General features: G+C 40.9%; 1 protein-coding gene across 9 annotated transcripts in view; it reads right to left on the minus strand.

Annotated features, from left to right (window-relative positions):
• The window catches only part of znf609a (zinc finger protein 609a), a 62112-nt gene that overhangs the window by 27742 nt on the left and 7173 nt on the right, over positions 1–27197 (minus strand). For 8 of the 9 annotated variants that reach the window (XR_007943844.1, XR_007943843.1, XR_002596393.2 and 5 more), the window contains one exon: positions 9201–10038. Coding sequence is in view for 5 of the 9 variants with exons in the window: in XM_051952343.1 (XP_051808303.1) it covers positions 9201–9929 (729 nt within the window). In the remaining 4 variants the exon portion in view is untranslated. The remainder of the gene's footprint in view (positions 1–9200; positions 10039–27197) is intronic. The other variant, XM_051952346.1, reaches the window with a different exon arrangement.

Consider the following 27197-nt stretch of genomic DNA (forward strand, 5'->3'; position numbering starts at 1 on the left):
TACCCTACTGCACCACCTCGCACACCTTCAGGTTCACCCCACACTGATTTTAAGGATTCAGAGTTTTTTTACATGACAGGCCACAGTAGGTATTTTTAAATGGTTTAAAATAAAGCAAGTTGATTTTAAACACTGGCATCCCTCAAGGTGGTGTTTTATTCTCTTCTCTGTGTACACCAACAACATCTCCTGTAACAGTGAAGAAACTACTCTTCTAAATACGCATACGGCATGGCTCTGGCGGTTCACTTGCCCGACAGCACTGCACTGACCTGTTAGCAGCAGACAGTTATCAACTTGGCCCGAGTTTTTGATGAAAATTCTCTTGAGCTTAACATCTTAAAAACAAAGGAGATGTGTTGTGGGGGCAGAGGTAAATCTCCAGCACTCCTTTTTGCACCCCTCAGTAGCCAGGTTCAGTCGGTCAAGGTTGAATTTTTCAAATATCTTGGAACAGAGATGACCAGCCAGTTGTTTGCGAATCAGGCAAAAAAAAGCACAACAGTGTTTTCACCTGCTGAGGAAACTGAGGACTTTAACCCTGGTTTATGCCTCACTTATTGAATCCAATCTCACATTCAACACTTTATCCTGGTACAGCTCCCTCTCTGCTAATACAAAAGCAAAACTCTCCGTATTGTTTATCAGTGCAACAAAATCAATGATTCACCACAAACTCATGTCTCTGAACTGTAAAACCGCTCTGTGACAAGGAAAACCACTCTTATCACAGAGGACCCCTCCATCACTCCTTCCAGTTACCGTACTTCCATCAGGCAGATGTTACAAAGGCCTGCAAAAACGGCAATAAAATTTTTTTATTCCTACTGCATTAACCGCCTTGAACAAAATGAAACAAGACATTGAACACTTCAACCTTTTTATTATTGGCTACTGTTTCTTTTTAACATTTTTTTTAGACGTCTGTACTTTGTGAGCTTGTGTCTTAGGTGTGTTTTAATATGTGTTGCATTTTACTGTTGGAGCCTTGTCAAAGGAGAATTTCTGTCACTGTTTGGGGGCAGACAATAAAGTTTATCTATTCTATTCTAGTTGAATTGGCTTGGTAGTTCAGCTCTCAGGTCATCAGGACCAGTACTGGAGATCACATTAGCACATCATATTTGAAGTATATATGTAAGATGCACACATGGGACACCAACACCCGCTTTTTCTCTTTGTCACAGCCACAAAAGACAGAGACTTTTATCCTCAGCAAATAGAATTTGTATGTCTTAATTTTTGTTATCATTGAATGTGCATTCTTGTATTCTTAGTAATAAAAGGAATTTACTTTCTTGTATTGTGAAATTCCAGATGTGCATGCATGTTTAAACCTTTTATTATCTCAGGAACCACATGAGATAAACAAGTTGCATTTGAAATCATCTTAGTCACAAGTTCAGTGGGATTTCGGATCTTTATTGATCATAGATATTTGTTAATTAACTTGACTGAATGGTAGAATTACATTCAAATTAGTCTCTTAAGGTATTTGGCCTCAGACTTTTCCTGGATGCGAAGCTCAACACCACTTCTTGGCAGGAACACATCCATGATTGGTTAGATGCCGTTTTGAATTTGGCTCCAAAACTGTCTATATAAAAAGAAAGTCACTGGAATGCAACTAATCTTTTATACTTAAATTGTTTTACTCTGGCTTTTTTAAAACTCGGGTTTAAAAGTTATGGTTTCTTACTTTTTATTTGTCTCCTGACTACTTATTTTGGGCTCTTTCTGTTATGTATCTGTGGCTTCCTTTAAAGTGTTCTTTGTGCTTCTTAAGTTCTTCAGTAACTTGTACAATGCAACAGCATGAATTATTTTTTACTAGGGATGTGCGGACTAGTCGTTTAATCGGTTAACTGTCGACTCATTTATTAAACGGTTAGTATTTTACTAGTCGGTTAAACGCTAGTGTGCCCCCCCCAGGTCCCGACCGTGCGCCACCATGCAGCTCTACGCTCGGCCGTGCGCCGCACACTCGTCCCGTCTGGGCTACCTGGTTGATCCTGCCAGTAGCATATGCTTGTCTCTTTTTTCAACCCCCGCTATCCCCCTCATCATTAGCGGTGTTTTGACCACTCCAGCTACACCCACCAAGTCCCTTCCTGCCACCCCGAAGCAAAGCATCGGCTCCACTATGTGCTGCTTGGACTGTCATGGCGCACCGACCCGCTGCCGTTACGCACAGACGCAGCGGCACTTTCTGTCTCAGTGGACGACTGAACATCTTCATCAGAGGGTGAATATTCCTCTTCAGAATATGAGTAAGCCATTACTTGACAAAGTACTTTGTCAGCGTTGACCAGACCTGAGTCGGTACGGTGAGTTTTCTCACTCTAAAATGTGCCGTCTTGCGCTCTGATACGCTCCGACGGCGAGTCTCGTCTCCTCGGTTTTCAAACTCTGTAAACTCCAAAACTTTGCATGAAAACACGCCCACAACTGATGCTCAGATTGAAGTTCCAGATGTCCGCCATCTCCTGGTGTACAGTACATGAGGCACACGAGGCAGTATATTTGAAGCTATGGCTTGTTATGTTCAGCAATGTTACTTGTGGCAATATTGTGACTTTGGCGCTTAAAGGGTTAAATTGCAAGTTCAATACTAATTTCCGAACCGACTAGTCGTTAATTTTATTGGCGACTAGTCGGTTCGGAAATTAGTCGAAATTCCCATCCCTATTTTTTACTATGAGTTTTGACATTTAGTGTTTTTACTTTGGCATTTTTAAACTGTGCAAAGGTGCCATCCTATGTTTGCATTCCTGAACTAACTCATCTAGCAGATCCTCACATGAACTCATCCAGCAGCAGCTTCCCTCTCCCTCCTACAAAGTACCATTTTCTTTCTGTTAAACAGGTGAATTAAGAAAGTACAATTGGATTCTCAACTCCAAAAGTAATTCTAAATTGATTACTGCTCTACAAATAGCTTCCAGTGATGATCATAGGTAATTTGTTCATTCATTCATTCATTTATTCAATGTTTCTTGTTTTGTCATTGTTGCCTTGTTGTTTGTAGCATTAGTTAATAAATGTTCCGTGTATAATTATCATAGGTTCCACTGTGTATTTTGTTTTGGAACTTGAGGTCAATGAAATCAGAGCTCATGACTTTCGATTATAAGACTGATAAAGACAAGTAAACTTTATTAATTATTCATATTCAATCTAAAATACTTCTGATGAAGGTCTCTAAGATGGTCAATATTAAATAAATCTGAGTGGTGCTACTGATAAATGCATGCAATTTTAATCATAAAGTGTAGTTTCTACAGCAAGTCAAGAAAGTCATTTGTAACCATTTCAAAGCTGTTACAGACCCCAAAATCATCTGTGCAAACCACTATAAGTATGAAGTGGACGGTACAGTTGTTTCACTGCCACAGTCAGGAAGACAACCCAAGCTATAACCTGCTGGTGAGAACTTATTTTTCAGGATGGCCAAGAGTGGGCCAAGAATCACCAAACAGCAGGTCTGCAATGAATCCGAAGCTGCTGTCTGTGGTCCAATGAAACAAAAATTGAGCCATTTGGCCACAAAGACCAGAAATATGTTTGGAGGAGAGAAGGATAGGCCTTTAAATCCAAGAACACCAACCCTACCTTACAATTACGCTCTGGGGCTGTTTTGGTGCCAAGAGAACTGTTGCTTTATACAAAGTAAATGTAATAATAAAAGAGGGGTATTACTTCCACATTTTCCAGGAAAACATAAAATCATCAGCCAGAAGATTGAGTCTCGGAGGCATTTGGTTGCTTCAACAAGACAATGACCCCAAACAAAAATCAAAAATTTTAAAGAAATCCCTAACTTAGGTTACAATTAAGAGTTTAAACTGGTCTCCCCAAGAGTCCTGACTCAAACTCCAGAAAGAAACAAGCCTGTGTCTGAAAGAAAAACGAATTTAGTTTAACTGTATCTTTGCTGTCAAGAGGAGTGGTCAAATACACAACCTGTAGCATGCCAGCAGCTTATGGACAGCTACAAAAGTGGAAAGATGAGGTGAAAATGAAAGATCATGTTACCAAAGATTAGCATTTCTGTATGTATATTTTTGAGCCAGCTGACATATTTCCAGAAGACCTTTAATAAATCTATAAAAGAATTTAAACAGCATGGTGGTTTTTGTGACAAAGACCCATGGGTTTCAATGCTTTCATTATTGAAAATTCTGAGTTATGAGTGTCATTGCAAACTCAAGACTCATGATAAATAGTCTATACAATTGTATGGAAAGTTTTGTTAACGACTGTATATAAATAAGGGTGTGGTAATCAGACCTATTAGCTTATTTTTGGACTGTGGGAGGAAGCCGGAGTACCCTGACAAAACCCACGCATGCACAGGGAGAACAGGGCAAACTCCATGCAGAAAGATCCTGGGAAGGCCAGGACGTGAACCAGGCATCTTCTTGCTGCAAGGCGAAAGTGCTAACCACTGTGCAGCCCGGCAAATAATCAAAGCCATCTTATAGTGTTCCATGACGACATTTTTCTCTGACCTGCTCGCTGCATGACGACGTATTCGTCCACTCAGCTCGTCAACTGGTTCTACATAACTCAGGGTTTCTTCTACATTCATTCAGCAGTGGCGGGCCGCCTTCAAATTTCCTCCTTTTTTTTTTTTTAATCGTCGCAAACACACCACCACCGCATGTCTCCACCCTTCACAGCCATCTTGCACTGTGTCGGGCACTCACAAGTACAAAGATAAACTACAGGTAACTACAGTCGAGGTCAAAAGTTCAAAGAACATAATGTCATGGCTCTCTTGAGTTTCCAGTTATTTCTACAACTCTGATTTTCCTCTGATAGAGTGATTGGAACAGATACTTCATCACAAAACATTCATGAAGTTTGGTTCTTTTATGACTTTATTATGGGTTAACAGAAAAAGTGACCAAATCTGCTGGGTCAAAAATATACATACAGCAATGCTAATATTTGGTTACACGTCCCTTGGCCATTTTCACTTTAAATAGACGCTTTTGGTAGCCATCCACAAGCTTCTGGCAAGCTTCTGGTTGAATCTTTGACCGCTCCTCTTGACAGAATTGGTGCTGTTCAGTTAAATTTGTTGACTTTCTGACATGGACTTGTTTCTTCAGCATTGTCCACGTTTTCAATGGGGTTTAAGTCAGGACTTTGGTAAGGCCATTCTAAAACCTTAATTCTAGCCTGATATAGCCATTCCATTACCACTTTTGATGTGTGTTTGGGGTCATTGTCCTGTTGGAATACCCAAGTGTGGCCAAGACCCAACCTTTGGGCTGATCATTTTAATTTGAAGGTAATCCTCCTTCTTCATTATCCCATTTACTCTCTGTAAAGCGCCAGTTCCATGGGCAGCAAAACAACTCCACAGCATAATACTACCACCATTGTGCTTAACAGTAGGCATGGTGTTCTTGGGGTCAAACGCCTCACCTTTTCTCCTCCAAACATATTGCTCGGCATTGTGACCAAACAGCTCGATTTTTGTTTGGTCTGACCACAGAACTTTCCTCCAGAAGGTCTTTGTTCATCTTTGTTCATGTGATCAGCAGCAAACTTCAGTTGAGCCTTACGGTGTCACTTTTGGAGCACTTCTTGCACGGCAGCCTCTCAGTCCATGGCAATGCAAAACACGCTTGACCATGGACACTGACACCTGTGTTCCAGCACCTTCTAATTCTTGGCAGATCTGCTTTTTGGTGGTTCTCGGTTGACTCCTAACCCTCCTGACCAATTTTCTTGCAGCAGCAGGTGATAGCTTGCATTTTCTTCCTGATTGTGGCAGTGACAAAACAGTGCCATGCACTTTATACTATACTTACAATTGATTGCACTGTTGCTCTTGGGACCTGCAGCTGCTTTGAAATGGCTCCAAGTGACTTTCCTGACTTGTTTAAGTCAATGATTCGCTTTTCAGATCCGTGCTGAGCTCCTTTGACTTTCTCGTTGTAGCGTTTGTGGGCATTTGTATCCACTGAGGCCTATTTAAATGGCCTCACAGAAGTAACCAGCTGTAGTCACTCAATTACTCGCAAGAAGTTAAGAGGCAATGCTATGAAGCTCATTTCATTGACACAACTTTCTGAGTCACCAAAATTGCTAATTGATGTTGCTGTATGTATATTTTTGACCCAGCAGATTTGGTCACTTTTTCTGTTAACACATAATAAAGTCATAAAAGAACCAAACTTCATGAATGTTTTTTTGTGACAAAGAAGTATCTGTTCCAGTCACTCTATCAGAGAAAAATCAGAGTTGTAGAAACAACTGGAAACTCAAGAGAGCGATGACATGGCGCCCGCATAGCTCATCGGGTTAAGCAGGCGACCCATGTACAGGGGCTGGTCTCCGATGCAGCGGCCTGGGTTCGATTCCTGCCTGTGGCTCTTTGCTGCATGTCTTCCCCCTACTCTTCTCCCCATTTCCTGTCACTCTTCACTGCGACTATTACAATAAAAAAAAAAAAGAGAGCCATGACATTATGTTCTTTACAAGTGTATGTAAACTTTTGACCTCAACTGTATCATGATCAGCATCTACTCTTTGATACATCAATGTTAATTACTCGTGAGAGCACGGCCTTGAAAGTGAGGTCACATCAAGTACCCAGGCAGCAGGTCAGAGAGTCTGCTGCCGCTGCGGTAAAAAATCCTACAGGAAACACTAACTAGATCCAATGTAACAACAAAACGTACGTCATAAACCGAGAACCCCCTGTACCAGCAGACTTTGGAGCACGACATGCTTTTGTCTGCTGAAGTGGAGATTTTGTCTTCCAGCAGGACCTGGCATCTCCCCACACTACCAAAAACATTCAGAAAAGGTTCATAGACTGTGGCATTACAGTGCTAGATTGGCTAGGATACACATCATATTCAGGGCTCCAGACTGCGATGAAATGGTCGCATTTTGCGACTAAAATTTGAGACAGTGCGAGTAAATTTTTCAACTACTTGTGCATGTGCAACCAGTAAATTTGCCGATTTTTAAAAAATTATTTATTGAATATTTTTTTGTTGCTGACAAACTTCTGCTCCACACTTCAGCCCAGTAGCTGACAGTAACATACTTTTCAGAGTTTGGATATTTCTGCATTAAGAATCTTTTTTTTATTGATTTTTGTGCATATTTTGAAATATTCTAATATTACAAGATTGATTTTAGGGGTGTTTCATGAGCTGTAAGTCATTATCAAAGTTAAAAGAAATAAAATATTTAAATATTTCAGTTTGTGTCCCGAGTCGAGAATATATATAATTTTTACTTTGAGCAATGTGTGATGAAAAATATAGAACTCTATATACCATACTCTAAGCATATGAGATGTGCCTGTACAAGCAGTAAAGCAGTAGAGTGTTGATATTAGTAAAATCAGATTTTGCTGTACTAATAAAACTCAGTATATAACTTTTGGATATCTGTATATATAGGTTATGAGTGAATAACTAAATTTACGTCACACACAATCTTGGAGACACGTACGCATGAACTTTCCTCAGGTTGGGGGATGGAGAAGGGAAAATTTTTAAGTCACTGAATCCTTGGAATATAAATCCATGCCCAAAAAATTAAATGGATATAACGCATGCTTAAATCTGTCTAAAGCAGGCCATCCTCAAAGGCCTCCAAGACACCAATGACTCCACTGAAGCAGTTACAAGCTTCAGCGGCTGACGTGGGAGAGACTGTGCATAGTGGAGACTGAACAACAGCTTCACAAGCATGATTAAACACAGGACAGCAGCTCCTCAAGACAACACTTAACAGTTCATCTGCATCTAAAGGATAAGGACACTCCTTTGATTACATCAATGTCAATATTTTGGACAGAGAGGACAGATGGTTTGAGAGAGGAGTAAAGGAAGTCATCTTTGTCAAACTGAAACAGCCATCTCTAAACAGAGGAGGGGGTCGGCAAACTCATGATGTCATCAGGTCTCTCCCCACAAAGTCCCATCATTAACATCTTGGGGCACTCCTGACTGAGCAGATTCATAACCTTTGTTGTGTGAACTGAGAGCAACTTTGTTGAGAATTCAGCTGCTGGAGACAAGCAAACAGATAACAACACCAGCTCAGGTTTGTTTCGGTGAAGCACAAGTGATGTGAAGACCAAGAAGGGTCAGTCCAGCTGAAATCATCAGGGGCCTTCTGCTTGACTATATCTGATTTACTTGAATTTGTTTAATCATAAAATACAGCTATTTAAAATGATATCTATGAAATTTTAGCATGACATATCAAATATTTTCAATATTTTAAAAAAATAAAACGTCCACAACCCCACTTTCAGCACATTTTTTTTCCACTCATTGAAATTTGAGCCTGAAATTTTCACTGTTATTAATCATCACTCATCATCACATCATTAATTCAGAAACTGCAATATTGGACAAGCAAATCAAATTATGCTTTGATTATGGTTGGGATAAAATATGAAAAAAGCGAAGCAGTCACGAAAAGTCCCATCTTTGAGCACATAACAAAAAAAACGACAATGCATACAATAATCAGTGATAATTTCTGAACCACATGTAGGTGCTTGTCACTATAAAACAAAATTCATAGAATATTTTAAAATATTAAATACTTGATCACAATCTTTTTTTTTTTAAAAAGGTTGTCTTTGTTGAATTTTTATAACTGATTTAGCATAGTATAAAAAGTTGTACCATACAAACAAAAGCATCACCTTCACATATTCCACCTACCTAAACATTGTCACAGACCAGGCAAAGCTCTCCATGACAACAGTAGCCTCCCTCAGCATGATAATGCAACCTGCCACACCACTACAAAAACTGTCCAGGAACAACTCAAGGAACACGACAAACTCTCCAGATCATGATCTGATCGATCAACTGTGAGATGAGCCAGAACAAACTTGATACATGGAGACCCCACCCTACAAACCACAGGATCTGCTGTCAACATCTCAGTATCAAACACCACAGGCCACTGCCAGATATCCATGTGTCCATGTCTTGATGGGTCTGAGTTGTTTTGGCGGCACAAGTCTTATCTACACATTAGGCAGGTGGTTTCATTAATGTGAAAGTTGTAAAAGCCATGCATTTTATTGTAAGACTAACATCAAAAATATGCTAAGTGCCCTTTAGCAAAGCACATGGCACCAACCACAGAACAGAATTTTAAACATTTTAATTAAACAAAAAATAAACCCTACATTTTCTTACCTTCTCACCACTGACAACTTTCTTCAGATTTCGGCAGTCACTGTTCTCCACCTCCTCCTGCTCTGTTGTCATTGCAACAGTCTGGCCTATCCCTGCAATGTCTAGTGCCATATTCCCAAGCTGCTCGACTGAGGCTAACTCTGGTGTTTGTTGGCCCTCAAATGGGCTGCTGCGAGGTGTCCCGGTCAGGATAAGAACCCCAGACTCTTTCTCAGTGTTGACCACTCCTGTGGCTGAAACTTCAATTTTCTCCTTCTTTGTTTTTCCAGACAATCCATCCTTGTCTTTTTTCACAGCTGGGGGGGTACGGGAGGGTTTACTAGACTTGTCAGTTCCCTTAGCTGGGGTGGAGTTTGGGTTCTGGGGTGGTAGTTCCACAGGGACCCTTCCCTGAACCTCCTTCTTACCTCCATCTGAGACTGGGGCCTTAATGTTTTCCTTAGAGTTTTTACTACGCTTTGATTTGGATTTGCTCTCTTTGCCCTGCATGGCAGCTACAGGACTAACAAAGTTTATATTGTCAGGTAAAGTGGCAACAGCGCTGGGAGGAGCAGCCATGTCCCCTCCCTCCTTACTGCTTGACATCTCTAGTTTGTCTTTCTCTAAATCGGCATCCAGATCAATTATCAGATTGCCCACACCGATATCCCACTCATCACCACTGTCGTATGTGTCTACCGCGTTGGAGTCCACACCTTTCCCGCCTGCAGGGCCACTGCTGAGGGACATCTTAGTAAGAGTGCCCCAGAGCGCCACAGGAGGGCTGTGCTCCTCTCAGCCTCAGGACACCTCCTCAGGGTTGGACCCCATGCCTCCGAGCTGTTCTCCACATCTCCTCCTGTCAATAGAAAAATTAAAAAAACATTAGACAAAAAGAAAACAGCAAAAACAGGCTTACCCTGATAACAAAAACAAAAATTAACATCACCTAAGTTTGAAAACATTATTTTTAGCATGATTTCCAGCTGTAAAGTTTGACAGTTTAACATGGGGATCTTTAGGAAGTGAATTGCTTATGGAGTCAGTTTTCAGTGGACACTGAAGGAACTTCAACTACAATTTTTCCGCCCTGGAGATTGCTTTGGGGGTTAAATTCTCCTGACAAAAATATTGATGAGGAATCACAGCCGTTAACTGCAAGTAGGGCTGGGCGATATGGCCAAAAAATAAAATCTCGATTTTTTTTTAGTCATCTTGGACGATTATGATTTTAATCGATTTTTGTTGTTTCTTTGTGGTCTGTTTGCTATGGCTAGTGCTAGCCATGCCACACTCCCGTAGCTGCGAACACTCTTCCCATTCTGTAGGATGCCTCTGCCGGAGGTGCTGAAAGAGGTTAGTTGTGCTGCTACTCTTCGTTTTCATAGTACTTTTGCAAACCTTGCACATGACTGTAGTTTGCTCTGTGTCAGTCTTGTCAAAGCCGAACCACTTCCATATAATCGATGTAACATGAGGCCCTTTTCTCGCGACCAACTCTTCATCTGCTGTTCTGTACGCCTTGACGGCGGTATGAGTGTTGTGGCAGAAGGAGATGAGAGGCGGAAGCAAACGCCAGTGCACAAGTCGTGAAAGGCGGAAGAAAAATCTGTATTGTTATATATTTAAGCTCGCCTCGATTTTACGATTTGGCAAATTTTCAAATCGTCAGGTTTTAAAAAGGTGAATTAATTTAATTAATGCGATTTATCGCCCAGCCCTAACTGCAAGCTCTTTAAACATCAGTAGTTGGCAATAAGCAACATGAGTGAGCACAAGCATTCCTCATTCATGCCACTTATCACATGAAGCAGAAAAACCTTGATTCTGATCTTGCATTACATTCACTCTGCTTCCCCCTGTGTTCTTTCTCCGAGCGTCCCTGGTCCCGGAGTTGGATGTGTCTGATCTATGGTTGCTGTCCCACCAACTGGCTTAGTCTCCATCATGTCCACTGTGGGATGCTGCTGCTGACTTTCCTCCAGCCCACTGCTTCCAGCTGCCCATTTCCACCAATCTACGCTGTATCACCCGAAATATACTTAACAGACCGTCCAGAAAAACGTGATTATGCGATCGCATAATCACCAAAATGCATTAATCACCAAAATGCTGCTGATTATGCGGGGGTCAATTATTTCCCAAAAGGCCGCATAATCCCCGCAAAACAGCGCATAATTCCTGCAAGAATCTCACATTTCCACGAAAAAAAGAGAAATATGAGGGTCCCGCTTGATTTCACAATTCCCGCATAAAATGAGAAAACTATAACCAATATAAATGGAGTTGTGAGTGAGTTTTTATGTGAAACCCGGCCTGACGTCATCAGTTCGTACATTCACACACACACTAGAAGCACGAGCTGAAGTGGAGCGCGGCGCTCAGAGACGAAAAACAAGAATGACGAATGCTCAAAGATCACATTTACCTACGAATATTTCAGCCAGAGACGAGGCAAAACAGTACCCAGATTTACTGCACGAAAGTGGGGGGAATGATGTTGCACCTTGTGCAACATCATTCTGGAGCACTGAAGAAAATCAACCGTGTTGCAGCACTTTGTTGCAGGCCAAGCCTGCTCCTTTAACCTAGGCACGCAGAGGTGGGTGTGTGTGTGTGTGTGTGTGTGTGTGTGTGTGTGTGTGTGTGTGTGTGTGTGTGAGAGTGTGTGTATGTGTGCGAGTAAAGAGTACGTAATGGGGCCCGTGGCGGGTGTGTGTCGGTAGCAGAGACGGAGATATGTCGAGCTGCACATGATGAGACAGAAGTTATTGAAAAGAAGTATGAGAAGTCGATGTATGCTCCAAGTAGTAAGTGTGGACAGTCGCTGCTGTTAAATAAAGTGTCCTGTTCTTCCCAACTGCAAAGTTTTGTTGGACTATATATTGGCTGTTACCACCAACAAGCCGGGCTAGCACTACCCGAGGCTGCCCAACCACAGTTCGGCGGCCGACAGAAACGGGTCAGTAACAACTTCTTCACGACACTGGAGCAGGTAGTTTGCTCTACCTCAAAGTATAACTAAGCAGAAAGAATGTTTTATTTCTGAGAAATTTGTGCTTGAGGAATGTTTAAGTCATGCTTAAGCTGATAATAAATGAAACATTGGCAGCACTTACTGTGACGTGTCTTGCATGTAGTATGTCTGTTTATCTTTATATTGCTCTTTTTCATTCAGTGGTAGCCTAGTAACAGGATGTAGGAGAAGAATCACCTTTTTTTTTCTCCCAGTTCTTACATATTTCGCATCTTTTTGCATATTTCACAACTATTCGCATACTTTGCAACTTTCCGCAATGTCCCCGCATAAAATGGCATAAAAACCCCGCATATTTACTCGCATAATCAAGGTTTTTAGCCCGCATAATCAAGGATTTTAGCCCGCATAATCAAGGATTTTTGCCCACGTTTTTCTGGAGGGTCTAACTTAATATGCTCATCTACACACTGTTAGCATCTTTCTACCAGCTATATATGTAGTATATTTAATGCCAGAGCCGTACACCTTAACAGTAAACTTATGAATCAGTTTCGATGTTGGTTTGTACTTTCACAGTCACGGAAAAAAATGATTAGACTACCCTTGTTTTCTTCAATTTCTTGTTGATTTCAATGCCTGGTATCACTAAAGTTATATTACCTGAAAAATACAATGAACACGACAAAAAAAATGCAGCTGCTTACATAATACTTTATGTCCTATTTGACATGCTTAAGTTAACTGTGTTCCCAGGATACATAAGAGGCCATTTCATGGGTCGTTCCAGGTGAAATGACCAGATATTCCTTGGGGGTGTTGCTGCACCATTTTCAAATTAGTCTTAAACTTGTATGCCATTAGATAGTCACAAAAAGTACTTTCTATGCAAAATTGTAGGCCTGTAGCTCAAATAGTGTCTGAGTTGTGGGGGTCTGAAATTTTCAGAATTTGGGCTATAAAAAGCCTCACCGGGTTTTTTTTGCATCTTTAAGTGGTTAATTCTCAGCCTCTAGACATACCAGAGAGCTGTGAGTTGGTAAACAAGGCCTCTGCATGTAGCTAGTGCCCCACAAACATCCCCAGGTGTTTTCCTACACACTGCAGGCCATGGGGGCTTGCTAAAAATTAAGAAAAACTGACTCGCGAGTGGGGTTTGGGACCTTAAAAGTTCTAGAAATACTGCACAAAAGTGTTCTAACACCCATGGGTTCCATTCTACACAAACTTGTGTGATAACTTAGCAAACGGGAGCTTTCTAGGTACCTCAGTTTGGAAAATATAAGCTCCCAAAGTTGGACGAGATTTTTCATGGTTGATTATACTTAAGTTATAACTTAGGTATACCTAAGTTATATCTTAGGTATAGGTTTCTTTGCTTGTAGGTAGCAAAATATTATCTGTCATGTTTGCTTGTAACATGACATTGTACAATTAGATTTAACATGTTAAATCCCACTGCACTGATACTGTAAAATTCAACATTATTGTTGCCATTTTTAAATTAATCAACTATGAACTACGACAGAGCTCCCTGAATTCAAATTAGTACATGTAATTTGTATGTGTATGTTATGCTACCTACAAGCAAAATAACCTATACCTAAGTTATAACTTGGGTATAATCAACCATGAACTACAGAACTCCCTGAATTCAAGTTAGTACATGTAATTTGTATGTGTATGTTATAACTACATGTATGCATTGCAAATGGGTGTCAACATGTCATGATATCTACAGGTATGGCTCTAAACTAGACTTTGTGACATAAAAATGGCATTACACTTTTTAAAGGTAGTCACCTTTAACAACTAACATTTCAAAAAGAACAAAACATACATAATACTACCATTGGAATGACTCCTAATACTTGTATCCCAATTTAAAGTACTGAAAAGCAAAAAACGATTTTGACATTACCCATGCTATTTTGAGTATGTGATGAGTCTAATCTGTGGCAATAAAGACAGAAGCAGAAAGTGTAATAACTGATCTACAGTGAACATGTGAATAGAGAGACGGTGAAGCACCGCGCTGCGTGGTGATCTCATTAACTACAAATATAACCCTGCTGCTTTTTTGTACAGTGATAGAAGACAGATGGAACTGTCTTGTAGAAAAAGTTGGGGTCTCTGGTACCTGTCCCACACTGAGATATTTGCCACCAAAAATAGCCAATTAAAAATCTCGTCCAACTTTGGGAGCTCATATTTTCCAAACTGAGGTACCTAGAAAGCTCCAGTTTGCTAAGTTATCACACAGGTTTGTGTAGAATGGAACCCATGGGTGTTAGAACACTTCTGTGCAGTATTTCTAGTACTTTTAAGGTCCCAAATCCCACATGCGAGTAGGTTTTTCTTAATTTTTAGCATTTTTAGCAAGCCCACATGGCCTGCAGAGTGTAGGGAAACACCTGGGGATGTTTATGGGGCACTAGCTACATGCAGAGGCCTTGTTTACCAACTCACAGCTCTCTGGTATGTCTGGAGGCTGAGAATTAACCACTTAAAGATACAAAAAACCCTGGTGAGGCTTTATATAGACTAAATTCTGAAAATTTCAGACCCCCACAACTCAGACACTATTTGAGCTACAGGCCTATAATTTTGCATAGAAAGTACTTTTGTGACTATCTAATGGCATGCAAATTTAAGACTAATTTGAAAATGGTGTGGCAACCACCATCTGGTGAAACCACACGGAATGACCCTCGTGTCATAAGCAGCACTGCACATGGAAAGGCCTAGAGTGGTTTTCTGCTTACATTTAAGATGTAGCACAAATCAGAAGCTGTCAGCTGTCACACAATACATAAAACAAAAGAATTATGTGAAGCCACAAAGTCAGCCATCTTGGAACTGCTGGAAATTGGCATGAGTGAGAGACAGGTAGCCAAAAAACTGAAGATCTCTAAGGCAGCCGTTCATTACACCAAGAAAAAAAAGCAGAACATGGTACTACCAAATTGCTGGTCGCAACAGGAAACGCCTTTCTATGATGATCGTGCACTCATTGGTTCCTGTGTCAGAAATTGTTATCAGACCTCCAGGGATCTTAAAATGAGTGGGCACTGTCGAGAAATGTAACTTGATCCCAAGAATAGCTTGAAAATGACTTCTTGAAGCCAGTCTGAAGTCACATAGGGCATGGAAGAAGCCCTTTATAAACAAAAGGCAGAGGAAAGTCTGGTTACACTTTGCAGGGGATCACAAGGATTGAACTGTTGATGATTGGACTAAGGTTCTCTTCAGTGATGAATCCAATTTTCACTTGATGCCCACTCCAGCCAACTTACTGGTTAGGAGGAAACCTGGAGAAGCGTACAAACCTGACTGTCTTGCCCGTACAGTAAACAGTCCTTCCAGGATTTCACGGGCATTTTTCGCGATTGTTGCGGCCAAAAATGCCTGAATTCGCGGCAGCTTTTCTAAAAAATTGCGATAAAAGTTGCAATGTTTTAAGCTTATTTGTTGTGATGAAATTGCGGGAGACAGTGACAATTGCTAAAAAGCTGCATTTTTTCCAGCTTGTAGAACATGTGTCAACACCGTAATTGACAATATTTACATATATTTACTCTGAAATTAATTATTTAACGTTCCAAACCATTTCCACAAGCTGGCACACCACGGTGGGAAATTAGCAGCAACCAGATACTGGTTTAACATGAAGTGGTTGGTAGATTTAAGTCACAACATGATAATTTGCTGTTGAATGAATCATATTTGGACATATCTGTCAGTGGCTCCAAAAGTTAATTTCACTTCCTGGCACACACGTGTTCACACACACGCTCACAGCTTGTCACGTCAGTTAACAAGAACACAGTACTCCACCAAGACTGTTCATTACCTGGCCTTGCGCTGAACACAGGTGTGTGTTCTGCATGTGTATGTACTGAATTGGGCGACCTAAATATGTAGCGGGCATAGAAGAGAATTGATGGGACTCAGAAACACCCCCACAATTTAATCAGTTGTTCCTTGTATCATTTCCGATATGTCCACAGTGGTAGATTTGTTGTAAGATCACAATGATGTGATCATCAGCAGGCCGCTGAGGTTGCGTTCACTTGTTGCCATGGTTACTGTGCCACTATCAGACGCCGTGCTGCTATGAATCCTTAACAAATCCGTGGATCCAAACTTTAAGCCGTATCACTGCTGAAGTCTAATCACTTGGTCCTTGTGTCTTTCTGATCGAAAAATTTCATTCAAATCCCCGAGTCCGGTTTTGAGTGATGTTGCGAACAGAGGAGTGAATCACATACGCCAATCGTCACATAACTCCGCCGTGTTCTTTGGTGGAATAATTAATCTAATTTACCTCATTCTTTCAGTGCGCTAACGGATCTGGATGCAACAATTTCCATCATGGTGATTTGTCTGGTCTGCTGTCCACTCATTTCAGCCTTTCTAATATGTTTCGTGTTTAGAAAAAGGAAAAAAAAAGTGTGTATCAATCGATTTTTTTTCCTTTTGTTGTATTCCACCACAATATAGCACAGGTGTAAAACAGTTTAGCTCCGCTTTAGTGAAGAACATCAGTGAATTAATTGTTTATCACTGTCTTCAGCAGTAATTTTTGTTGGTAAATGAGAGACATTAGTATCACACAGGGCTGCACAGTAGAGTAGTGGTTAGCACTTTTGACTTGCAGCAAGAAGATCCCCAGTTCAAATCCTGGGGTGGGCCTGGGATCTTTCTGCATGGACTTTGCATGTTCTCCCTGTGCATGCATGGGTTTTCTCTGGGCACTCCAGCTTCCTCCCACAGTCCAAAAACATGTTGAGGTTAATTGATTACTCTAAATTGCCTGTAGGTGTGAATGTGAGTGTGATTGTTTGTCTGTATATGTAGCCCTGCGGCAGACTGGCGACCTGTCCAGGGTCCCCTGCCTTCGCCCGAGTCAGCTGGGATAGGCTCCAGCACCCCCCGCGACCCTAGTGAGGATAAAGCGGTGTATAGAGAATGGATGGATGGATGGTATGACACATGCTATGGTTGCACTAGGAATTTGAAATGAAGAGCCACTGTGGCTCACTCATAAGAATAACAATGAGCCACAAAAAGCCACAAATTTCTGTGTCAGTGATAGCGGAAAAAATGGAGTCATTTTCCTGCATTCTGGTGCATTTTGAGGTAAAAAATGCTCAATTAAACAGTTCTATTTTAACTATTTCTACTTATATGTATGTTGTTATTTTCATTGTTTTTACACGTTTTTACTGCTCCTCGGCTGCCCCACACACACACACACACAACGTGAAATGTTTAAGTCTAAGTCCTGAATATAAATATCATCACAAAGTGTGAGTCTATATCATTTTGCTAAACTTTCAGATCCAAATTGAATGTTCTTTTCGTAAAAACAGGCAGTCAGAGGTGAAGACACATTCCCATGTATATATGCATTTGGCCATTTAAAAACCTGTACCTGAAACATGTTCATGATCAAAAATTTTGACCCATAAAAATACTAATTTCATGTCCAATTTACCTTCTTTTCCTCCTATGTCCAATTCTTCAACCCTCACTATGTACCATATCTCACAACTGTAGCATAAACTCAACAAAAACCTCCTCTTTCTCGCTTTTCCTGATCGCAAATGACTCGCCTTGTGGCACATCGTTCAGAGATTTCACGCAGTAAAAATTGCATGCTTTTCTGTGATTGGCCGAGAGCGGGTCATGACCCGGGCGCGTGATCAAGATTCGGGGGGCTTCGACCATTTCCAACGCCTGCCGAGAGAAAAACTTTGTTTTTCTTATATTATCGCTCGGGCATTTCGAAAAAGGTAGTGTCTACAGATACAGACCCGTACCCATAGCCTGTGGCCTACGGATACGGCACTTTACCTTACCATAAATATTAATGAGCCGTACATAAATATTAATGAGCCGGCTGATGAACGCGCTTCGTGATTGGCTGGTAATCCGACGGACATAAATATTAATGAGCCGGCTTGGTAATCCGAGTGATGAAGGCGCTTCCGTGATTCGAGGTGAATCTGCGTGTGGAGCATGTCATGTCAGTCATCTGCTGTTCTCTTTTCTATTATGCATAATATCATATAAATATGTGGGTTTGTGGAATTTGAACATCAGTATTTAATGATGTAAACACATTATATAACACTGTATTGAGAAATATTTTACAATCGGTGTGCTGGGGTCATCGTTGTCTGTGGAAAAGTCCAACATCACTATCTGACTTTTTCACGGACAGCGATTTGGGGGTGGAAATCAGCACTACTATTAAAAATAGCAAAACGTTTTATTCACGTGACCCTGTTCTAATAAAACACAAACAGCAAACAAAACAAATGGCGGAACTAACAGCCAGCAAACTATAAGTATTTTTTTACCTTCAAAAGTAGACAGACTATTACATATTAACAACCTAAACAAAACCCTGACGTATTTTCTACGTCTGTCAACACAGACCCTGCACGTCACAGTCACTTTAATGTTAGCGGACTCTGTTGAATGGCAAATTTACATAACCACAAACAAATCTCATAATATCACAGTAAATCGAGTTTGTGTTTTTTTTTTAATTCATGCCGAATTAAAGAGCTGCTCCTCACCATTCACGAGTGTTTGTTTCATATTCGACATCCTTAATTTTATCTTGTAAATTAGCGTCCGAAATTAAATGAGAACATTTGCAATGGAGTTCTGCTTCCACCACTGAACGCGGTAAACTAATTAATAGGAACTGGACTTTAAACAATTTAGACACGGCGTCTAAAAGCGTAAAAACTACAATGTCTAAAGTGTGAGAGGAGACAGTGTATTTTTGGTTAAATTATACAATGTTCGCAGTCAAAGTCATTCATATAAACTGCCTGTAATGTGCAGCAAATAGTAGTTAAATGGCGCCAGCTCTTCAGTAACCTTAACGGGTCCGTACCTCTAGTACAGATGCTACGGGTACGGGTCCGTACCTCTAGCATCAACCTTCGAAAAAAAAGTAAGTCGAACCCTTTTTTGTTGCTTTTTACAAGAAAAATAGAGCGCCACTGTGGCTCACACAGTTCAGAATGACTGCACCATCCAGCAAAACGATGCGCCAATGGCGCTGTGGCAATTGGCTAGCGCAAGCCTAGACATGTCTGCATCTTCAAACCAGAAACAAGGAAGTGAATTCGGTGATGTACGTGTTTTACGCTTGCACTGGGAGCTGCTATGATTGGTGGAACACATGGGAGGTGGGCCAAAATTGCGGGAAAGTTGCGGTGATTGGACAAAATTGCAAGGCTGCACAAAATTTGCAGAGATTGGTTGATTTCACATGAATTTGCGTGATTGCAACATCGCAAATTCCTGGAGGGACTGAGTAAAACATGTGAGTGGATCAGTGACGATCTGGGGATGTTTCAGTATGGGTGGAACAGGCCAAATGCAATTGTTGAAGGGCGAATGAACCAGGTAATATACAGGGCTACTCTTGAAAACAGTTTTCTTCCATCAGCTGGAAAACTCTTTTCTGCCTCTAGTGACTTGATTTTCTAAGAAGACAATGCCCTGTGTCACACGGTAAGGTCAGTTAAAGCCTGGATGGAGAACGAGAACATTCAAACCATGCCATGGCCTGTTCAATCCCCAGATCTAAATCCAACTGAAAACTTGTGGGAAAATCATCAAACGCAAAATGGAGAATCAATGCCCAAAAATAAAGCAATTTTTTTTTAAATTTGTGCAACAGGAATGGGCTGCTGTGACAGCAGAACAATGTCAGAAGCTGGTGCAGAGCATGCCAAGACGCATGGCTGCAGCCATCAAAAAAATGGTTATGCGATCAAGTACTGATTCCTGTCTGTATCATGTAACTAAAACAGACAGAAAAGAAAACAAGGAATGTCTAAAATCACTGTTTTGGCAGTACAATACAATTGCTATTGATGTAAGAACTTCAGTGATTTTGGTTATGATCAAGAAAACCATGAAAAATGGCTAGATATCATCTCTTAAATTACCCTCTTATGAGCTATTCATGGCTCTCGCCAGCGCATTTCAGCGTAACGGGCCGTTACGCTGTCAGTTTAAAAGATTACGCTGTGATTAGGGCCGCTACGCTGCCTTTCAAGTTGTGGTATTGTGTTTTGAGCACATTTGCTTGCGTAATATTTCCATATTTATGTGAGAAAACTTCTTTATTGGGGCAGTTGGCGCTGTGAAAGAGAGGTATTTTGACAGATAACGCCATGTGTGTTTGTTTTCATCGAATGGGTGCCTATCTAGGTTAATTTATGTCTCCCCACCTCAGCCATACTTTCCTGTCGATTGACCCGTTCCCGTCTAAAATTAAGAGTCGCTTCCAATCTCGGGGTTACAATTAGCATGTCTCGGTTGTTTCCATGATGCCATGTATGGTAAATAGTGACCTAAATCACGGGCATCTGGAGCATCTGCGTGACGCTCATTGGCTGGCATTTGGGCTGGCCGCTTGCGAGATTTAATGAAGGCTATTGCGCGTGCGCATAGTGACCTGCCATTACGCTGTAAAAAATCCTGGTGAGAACCCTGCTATTTTTTGTTATTATATTTGTAAAAACAAATGTACCTTTAGTTGTACTAGGGATTAAAATAAACAAGAAATTGAAGAAAACAAAGGTAGTCTAATATTTTTTTCCATGACTGTATGTATCATTTATGTTACTCTGATCATGCACGTATCCCAATGTGTGTTATACGTTTCCTTGTGCCCCACCCATTCTTCTCCTCCTCCCTCCCCATCCCTCTCCCCCTCCCCCTCTTCCATTTCTGTCTCTCTCAACTCGCCACCAGCGGAAGATAGGTCCCCACATGAGTGAGGTTCTTCTCAAAGTTTTTCCCCCTTAAAAGGGAGTTTTATCTTGCTACTGTCGTCAAAGGGCTTGCTCTGGGTGTTCAGGCATATGGATTCTGTGTTCAAACAATTTCAGAGGAAGACGCGTAGGGATGTTAACTGGCTACCAGAGGTGCAGAAGGGGGCCATGACAGGTAGTACAACAACATGTCCATAAGTGACGCTGCTGAACGAGGACTCACAGCTCTGACTGCTAAGCTGAAGAAGTACACGAGGGATTAGAGGCAAAGAGATTGAATGGCCATCAAGAGTGGACTCCCAGTTTCAAAGGAAAAACAGCATGAAGGCAGACTCAGTCAGAGCAGAGATTGAGTGATATTGGAAGGACAACTGGGAGAAAGAGGCATCACACTACCAATGCCAAGTGGTTAGTAGACCTGAGCAGACCAAAGTGGCCACTCAGAACAAGAACCAGTCGTCATTAGTAGTCATCCAAGAACGAGCCTCCAGCATGGCGTTCTAGACAGCACCAGGACCTAACATAATCTGCTTTACAATTGCCTGGCAAGTTTTTAGCAGCCGGCACACACCCAGACTGGCTAACACAGGCCAGGACAATCCTGATCATTAAAGATCCTGACAAGGGAGAAACACCTTTGGACTCCTGACAACTTACTTCTCTACAACATGAAAGATCCTCTCATCCAAGGCCCTAACAATAGCCAGACCAACCGGAGCACTACTTGGATTGACAACGAGAAAGCCTTCAACTTAATGCCCTACACATGGATACTGGCGTGTCTGACACTACACACAACTAACAGGATATTGATATCATCAAGAAGTCAATGCAGCTGCAGAAAACAACACTTGAAGCCAACTCTGTGGCCATAGCACAAGTCACCATCAAGTGCGGCATATACAAAGGTGATGCACTATCCCTACTGTAGTTCTGCGCAGGGCTGAATCCCCTCAGTTTAGGGCTGCACCCGAATATTCAGAACTTCAGTTTTGCCTAGGTTAAAAATGCAATTCAAATCATGTTTTCTTTTCAAGAGCAGATAAATTCAAACTTTTACTAATGCATTTTTCATTGTGACTAAAATATTTTTGGTGTTTTTTTGCCTCTATTTGTTGAAGTTGTTTGCCGAATATTTTAGTTGCTGCTCATCTTTGATAACAAGAAAGAGAAACAGTTGGAGATATTCCATGTTTTGCCAACCTGGATGTCAGAATTCACAGTCAGCACTGTGAATCCAAATAATTTATGGGCTGTTTGCAGTGTAGGCTCTTAGAGAGGATAGCGGTGTACAAACACCAGCAGGGTGAGGTGGACAAAACGCAATACTAGAAAAGCACTCAGAGAGCACATTACTCTGCCAAGGCTGCTCAGTTGACGTATCATTTCCGTCGGATGAAATCTTTAACAAAAAATGACTTTGTGCTTAGTGCAGGCATGTGTTATGCATGTTCATGTTATGTATGGTTACTGAATTGCATGTAAATTATTCTTTTAAAGGTATGCTGATCGGTTCATCACTTTTGGCAAGTCTTTGTTTTGCTAGTGTTAAAATAACCGTTCACTCCATGCTTTTATTCTGAAGCCGTATTTTTAATGTTATGGGATTTTATTTTGTCACTATTCCAGCGGCACAGGAAGTGGTTATCTAAGAAGCGGTTTCTTGATATGATGAAGACGCTGTCAAAAAGTCCAAAAATTCACATAAAGATGAAAGTGAACAGTTCCACACTGTTGCTGTCTAGCAAAGGATGTGTATAAACTTTTAAAACACCTAGCTGGAATGGAGACAAGCTCTTACAGTGTTTCCTGAAGAAAGGAGTGAAGGACAGAAAGTCGAATTTGTGTTCCAAGTAAGGTTGACGGCTCAAAGTAAATAAAGGCTTTCTGAAACACCAGGAGCTTCACCATTGTCTTGCTGGGATTTGCTACATTGTGTGACCTAAATATGTAGCAGGTGGCAGGAGTTGATGGGACTCAGAAACACCACACAGTTTAATCATTTGTTCGTTGTATGATTTCCAATGGATAAGTCAGTCACTTTGTAGTAGGACTGCAATCGTGATTGTCGGCATGTAACTGAGACAGTGTTCACGTCATGGTTACAGCGACGCTATGCCACTACCTATATCCCACAATGGGAAATCTTTAACAAATCTGTGGACCCAGACTATAAGCCGCATCAATGCCAAAATCTAATTAGTTGGTCCTGGTGTCATTTCTGACCTTCCTTGAAAATTTCATCCAAATCTGTTGATCCGTTTTAGAGCAATGTTTCACACAGACAGATTGATTCACAGATTGAAACACAAATGTATGCCGATCATCACATAACTCCACCGTTCCTTGACGGAGTAATAATTTAAAAAACTAAAGAATCAGCCTTGGTTCAGCCTTATTGTAGTCAATGCCAATGAAGCTCAGAAAATATGCCGGAGTCAGCGCTGATACAGGGGACATCTTTATCAGTCAATTCTAAACGTATTCTTGAACAACTATGTCATGAATTACAGTTGCACACAGTTCTTCTTGGAATTTGCTTATATATCTTAGTAATAGTGGAGAGCTCTTGTACATGTTAATGTACATGTTACGTGCTGGTTTTACCTATCAAGGTGATGATTACCTTGAGTTTTAATGTCAAGATAGTTTGACAACCCTATGCAACATTGAGTGTTAAGAAGTGTAGGTAAGTGGTTAGTACTGATATCGATAAAGCAATGTTGGAGGCCTGTCAGCCCATTTCAGATGTTATAAGGCACCGCACTAGTTAGTTTACCTAATGTGCCTGAAAGCTTTTGCATGGACTAGTCCTGCAAGACTAGTGGTCACTATATACAATGTGGAATGGTGAACTGAATAAAGAATAACACGGAATCATAACGCTTAATATTAACTACGGCAGTAATTATCAGAATATTCTGTGTTTTGTAACCAACAGATATTTATGATCTGTTGGTTACTGCAGGATCCTACAGGACTCCTCCCATATTCTGTGTCCTGAGTTTGAGTAGCTTCCCTCAGGATGCAGATTACGCTGCCCAGGCTGCAGGACACAGAGGAGGAAGTCCTCCTTTGTCCCTAGAACTATCCTGCTTCTAAATTCAGATCAGTAGACCTTTTTTTTTAGTTACTGTAACACACACATTCTTTCAACATAGCATTTAAGAGTAGTCTTTTTATTTATTTTAAGACACATTTTTTAACATAATACTTAAGAATAGACTTTTTTTAATTTTATTTAACATACACATTTTTTTAACATAGAGAGTAGACTTTTTAAATTTATTTTAGCACACACATTTTTTATCATAGCATTTAAGGAGCACTTTACTATCCCATACATGAGGAACAAAAAAAGCACTTTAAAATTACAAAGTTCTTTTTAATGTTGTTTTGTCTTTTTGTGTGCAACTGCGTGTCTCGCTTGGTTGTCCTTCTTAAGCTGCTTGTATGCCCTTTTTAATTGCCCCTTGAGGACAAAAAGTTTTTTAATTGAATTTTTCTGAAATCTGTCTTGCATCACAAGACGTACAGTCTCAAGTAAAAACCAAAAGCATACAATTTAATCAGGCAGCAAAATAGTACAACATATATTACACAAAACTGGTCAGCATTTGGTTATAGCAGCCACAACAGTAAAGTGCAACAGTGAAGCACAAGATTTTAAAGTGCAAGCAGTTCAGTTCAGTTGTTAAGTGCTGTGGAATATGTGCGATGGAGCAGAGAGGGTGAGGGAGGTTATAGCTCTGGGGAAGAAGCTGTTCCTCAGCCTGTTAGTCCAAGTCCTTATGGCTCTGAATCTCTGTTTTTAAATCAGGGGGATAAACAGTTTGTAGCATGGGTGGGTGGAATTGGTGGCCCTTCTGAAAGCAGCCAATAGACACAGTGTCCACGACTAGAAGAGGACTTCATACAGTCCTCTGAGCCGTGCTTACCACCTGGGTCAAGTCCTTCCCGTCTTGTGCTGTGCAGCTGGTGTAGTCACATAGTCGCTCAGAGTCAGAGGATGTTTTTGATGGTGCCTCTGTAAAAGTTAACCAGGAGCTGAGAGGAGAGTTCAGTCTGCCTGAGCTTCCTGTGGAAGAAGAACTTTTGCTGATTATCAGAGACTTGCTCTGATAACTGTTACACAACTTTCCATGCTGCGTGACGTAATCCTCAGTCGTATCTTGTCCATTTTGTTGATGTGTGACATATAGGCTGTGTCCGAAATCGCATACTTACGTACTACTCATACTAAGTGTGACGTCAAAATAAGTATGTAGTGCGTTCACATTAGATAGTATGAAAAGACTGAGTACGCGAGAAATACCCGGATGTATACTATATCCGGAAAATTTTTAAGTATGCGCGGTGACCACACTAGTCATACTCAACCGCCCCATAATGCTTTGCGAGCTATCCACCAAAATGCAAGCCTCCGCGGGAGATGTGGCCGGACCGGGGCGATTTTTATTTTATTTTATGTGGTTAAGTAGTCATCCTAATCACCCCACAGATTTGAGAAATAGGCGTTTTCTGACCAACGTTTTAAATTTGTCAGACGCCTCACAACGTGCTACTGAATGCTAGCAGCTAGTTGCAGCAGCTCGCTTTGCATACAGAACAAGTAGCAGCTACCTCCAGTAGCCTGCAGCTACTATTGAAACGATTCGCATAATCTGGCTAATAACTGCATGAGGAGTGCCGGCTTGAAATTGCCACATTAATTATGCGACTGTTTGTTAGCGTAAAATCGACCTGAAGCCGGCATTCAGCCGAGATATTTGACAGCCGTACTTCCGGTTTTTGTCATCGGAGGTTTGAAATGCATTATGGGAAACGTAGTAGTATACTACAGTGTGAACAGTCGGCATTCTAATCATACTTATAGTACGTAGTATACAGTATATACTCATTGAGAATGTAGTATGTAGTACGTTAGTATGCGATTTCGTACACAGCCATAGTTTGCAAGGAGGACACTGGGAAGAGCTGGTCTCTGTGGGTTAGCATGTAGCTTAGCATATAGACTGTCTGGCTTGTCTCATTTTTGCCTACACTTCCTTCTCCACTACTTCTTCTCCATCGGACCAGCTATCATTGATGATAGCTGGTCCGATGGATTTCTGGTGGAATAAAATCCAGTATTGCAGAAGTTGGCACCATCTACTGTCTGCCTTTCCGAACACAATTAGAGCCTCAAGTGTCTGAACAGACCGACAAAACACACACAACAGGACAAAATTCAGAGAGTACCAAGCTGCCGCATCATCACACGCCACCATATTCGTCATCTTTACTGATGCTGCTCATCGGCACTTTTAATTACTCTTAATTACTTATCGGTACTTTGATTACTTTTATGTTTGCTTTGTTTTTTTTAATGGGGAAAACTTACAAAATTAAGCATAGAATTAAGTTTGTTTTACTTTCTAAGATGTAATGTATAAGATTTAAAAGTGCTATAAACACTAACATTGTGTTGATGGGAATCATCAGAGCACTGTGGACAGTGTCACAGGTTTTACTCACAAACTAAAATATTATGCGTTTCATTAAACTGTCCAGCAATATATAAGTACGAGGTCCACCTTGAACAGATTTTAGATAAATGTCAGTACATTGTACTGATAAAACCTGTGTCACTCTTCTTTTTTTAGTGTAAAAGTTATACAGGACTTTGACCATATTTTACTGTGTCATTTAACAGTCTTAGTGAAGAAAACGATTGAAGTATTTCTTCTACCACTGGCACCAACATTCAACCAGAGAAAGGATGAATATAACGTAATACAGAGTCTGTCTACAGCCTGCAAATCACTAAATACTGCTGCCCTGTGCTCTGAAAATGACACAGAAATTCAAATGATGGTCTGAATTTCAGACCAAATTTATGAAAACAGTCATAGTAAAACAGCTGGCAAATACTTACTTTTAATCAGTAGACCATGTTCATATAGTTTAACTGTACGTGCGGCTGCTAGCAAATAATACGTACGTAGTTAGTGAGGGATGAACTTTGAGCTCAGCAATCAAACTGAGCTTTTCTCCGACTGTATGGAACAAACCTTTGCTAAAAGTTTCAACAGACTGACAATCTTCCTGCTCTGACATGCAAAACACTTGTTACTTTTGTAACAATGGACATTGACTGCATCAGCTGCAGAGAATTAAATCACATTTTTTGACGTTCATCACCTATATGCTGCACAGAACTGCTCTGCTCCTCACACACTCCGAAAG

Source organism: Acanthochromis polyacanthus, chromosome 8 (genome assembly GCF_021347895.1).
Source record: "Acanthochromis polyacanthus isolate Apoly-LR-REF ecotype Palm Island chromosome 8, KAUST_Apoly_ChrSc, whole genome shotgun sequence".
Classification (NCBI taxonomy): domain Eukaryota; kingdom Metazoa; phylum Chordata; class Actinopteri; family Pomacentridae; genus Acanthochromis; species Acanthochromis polyacanthus.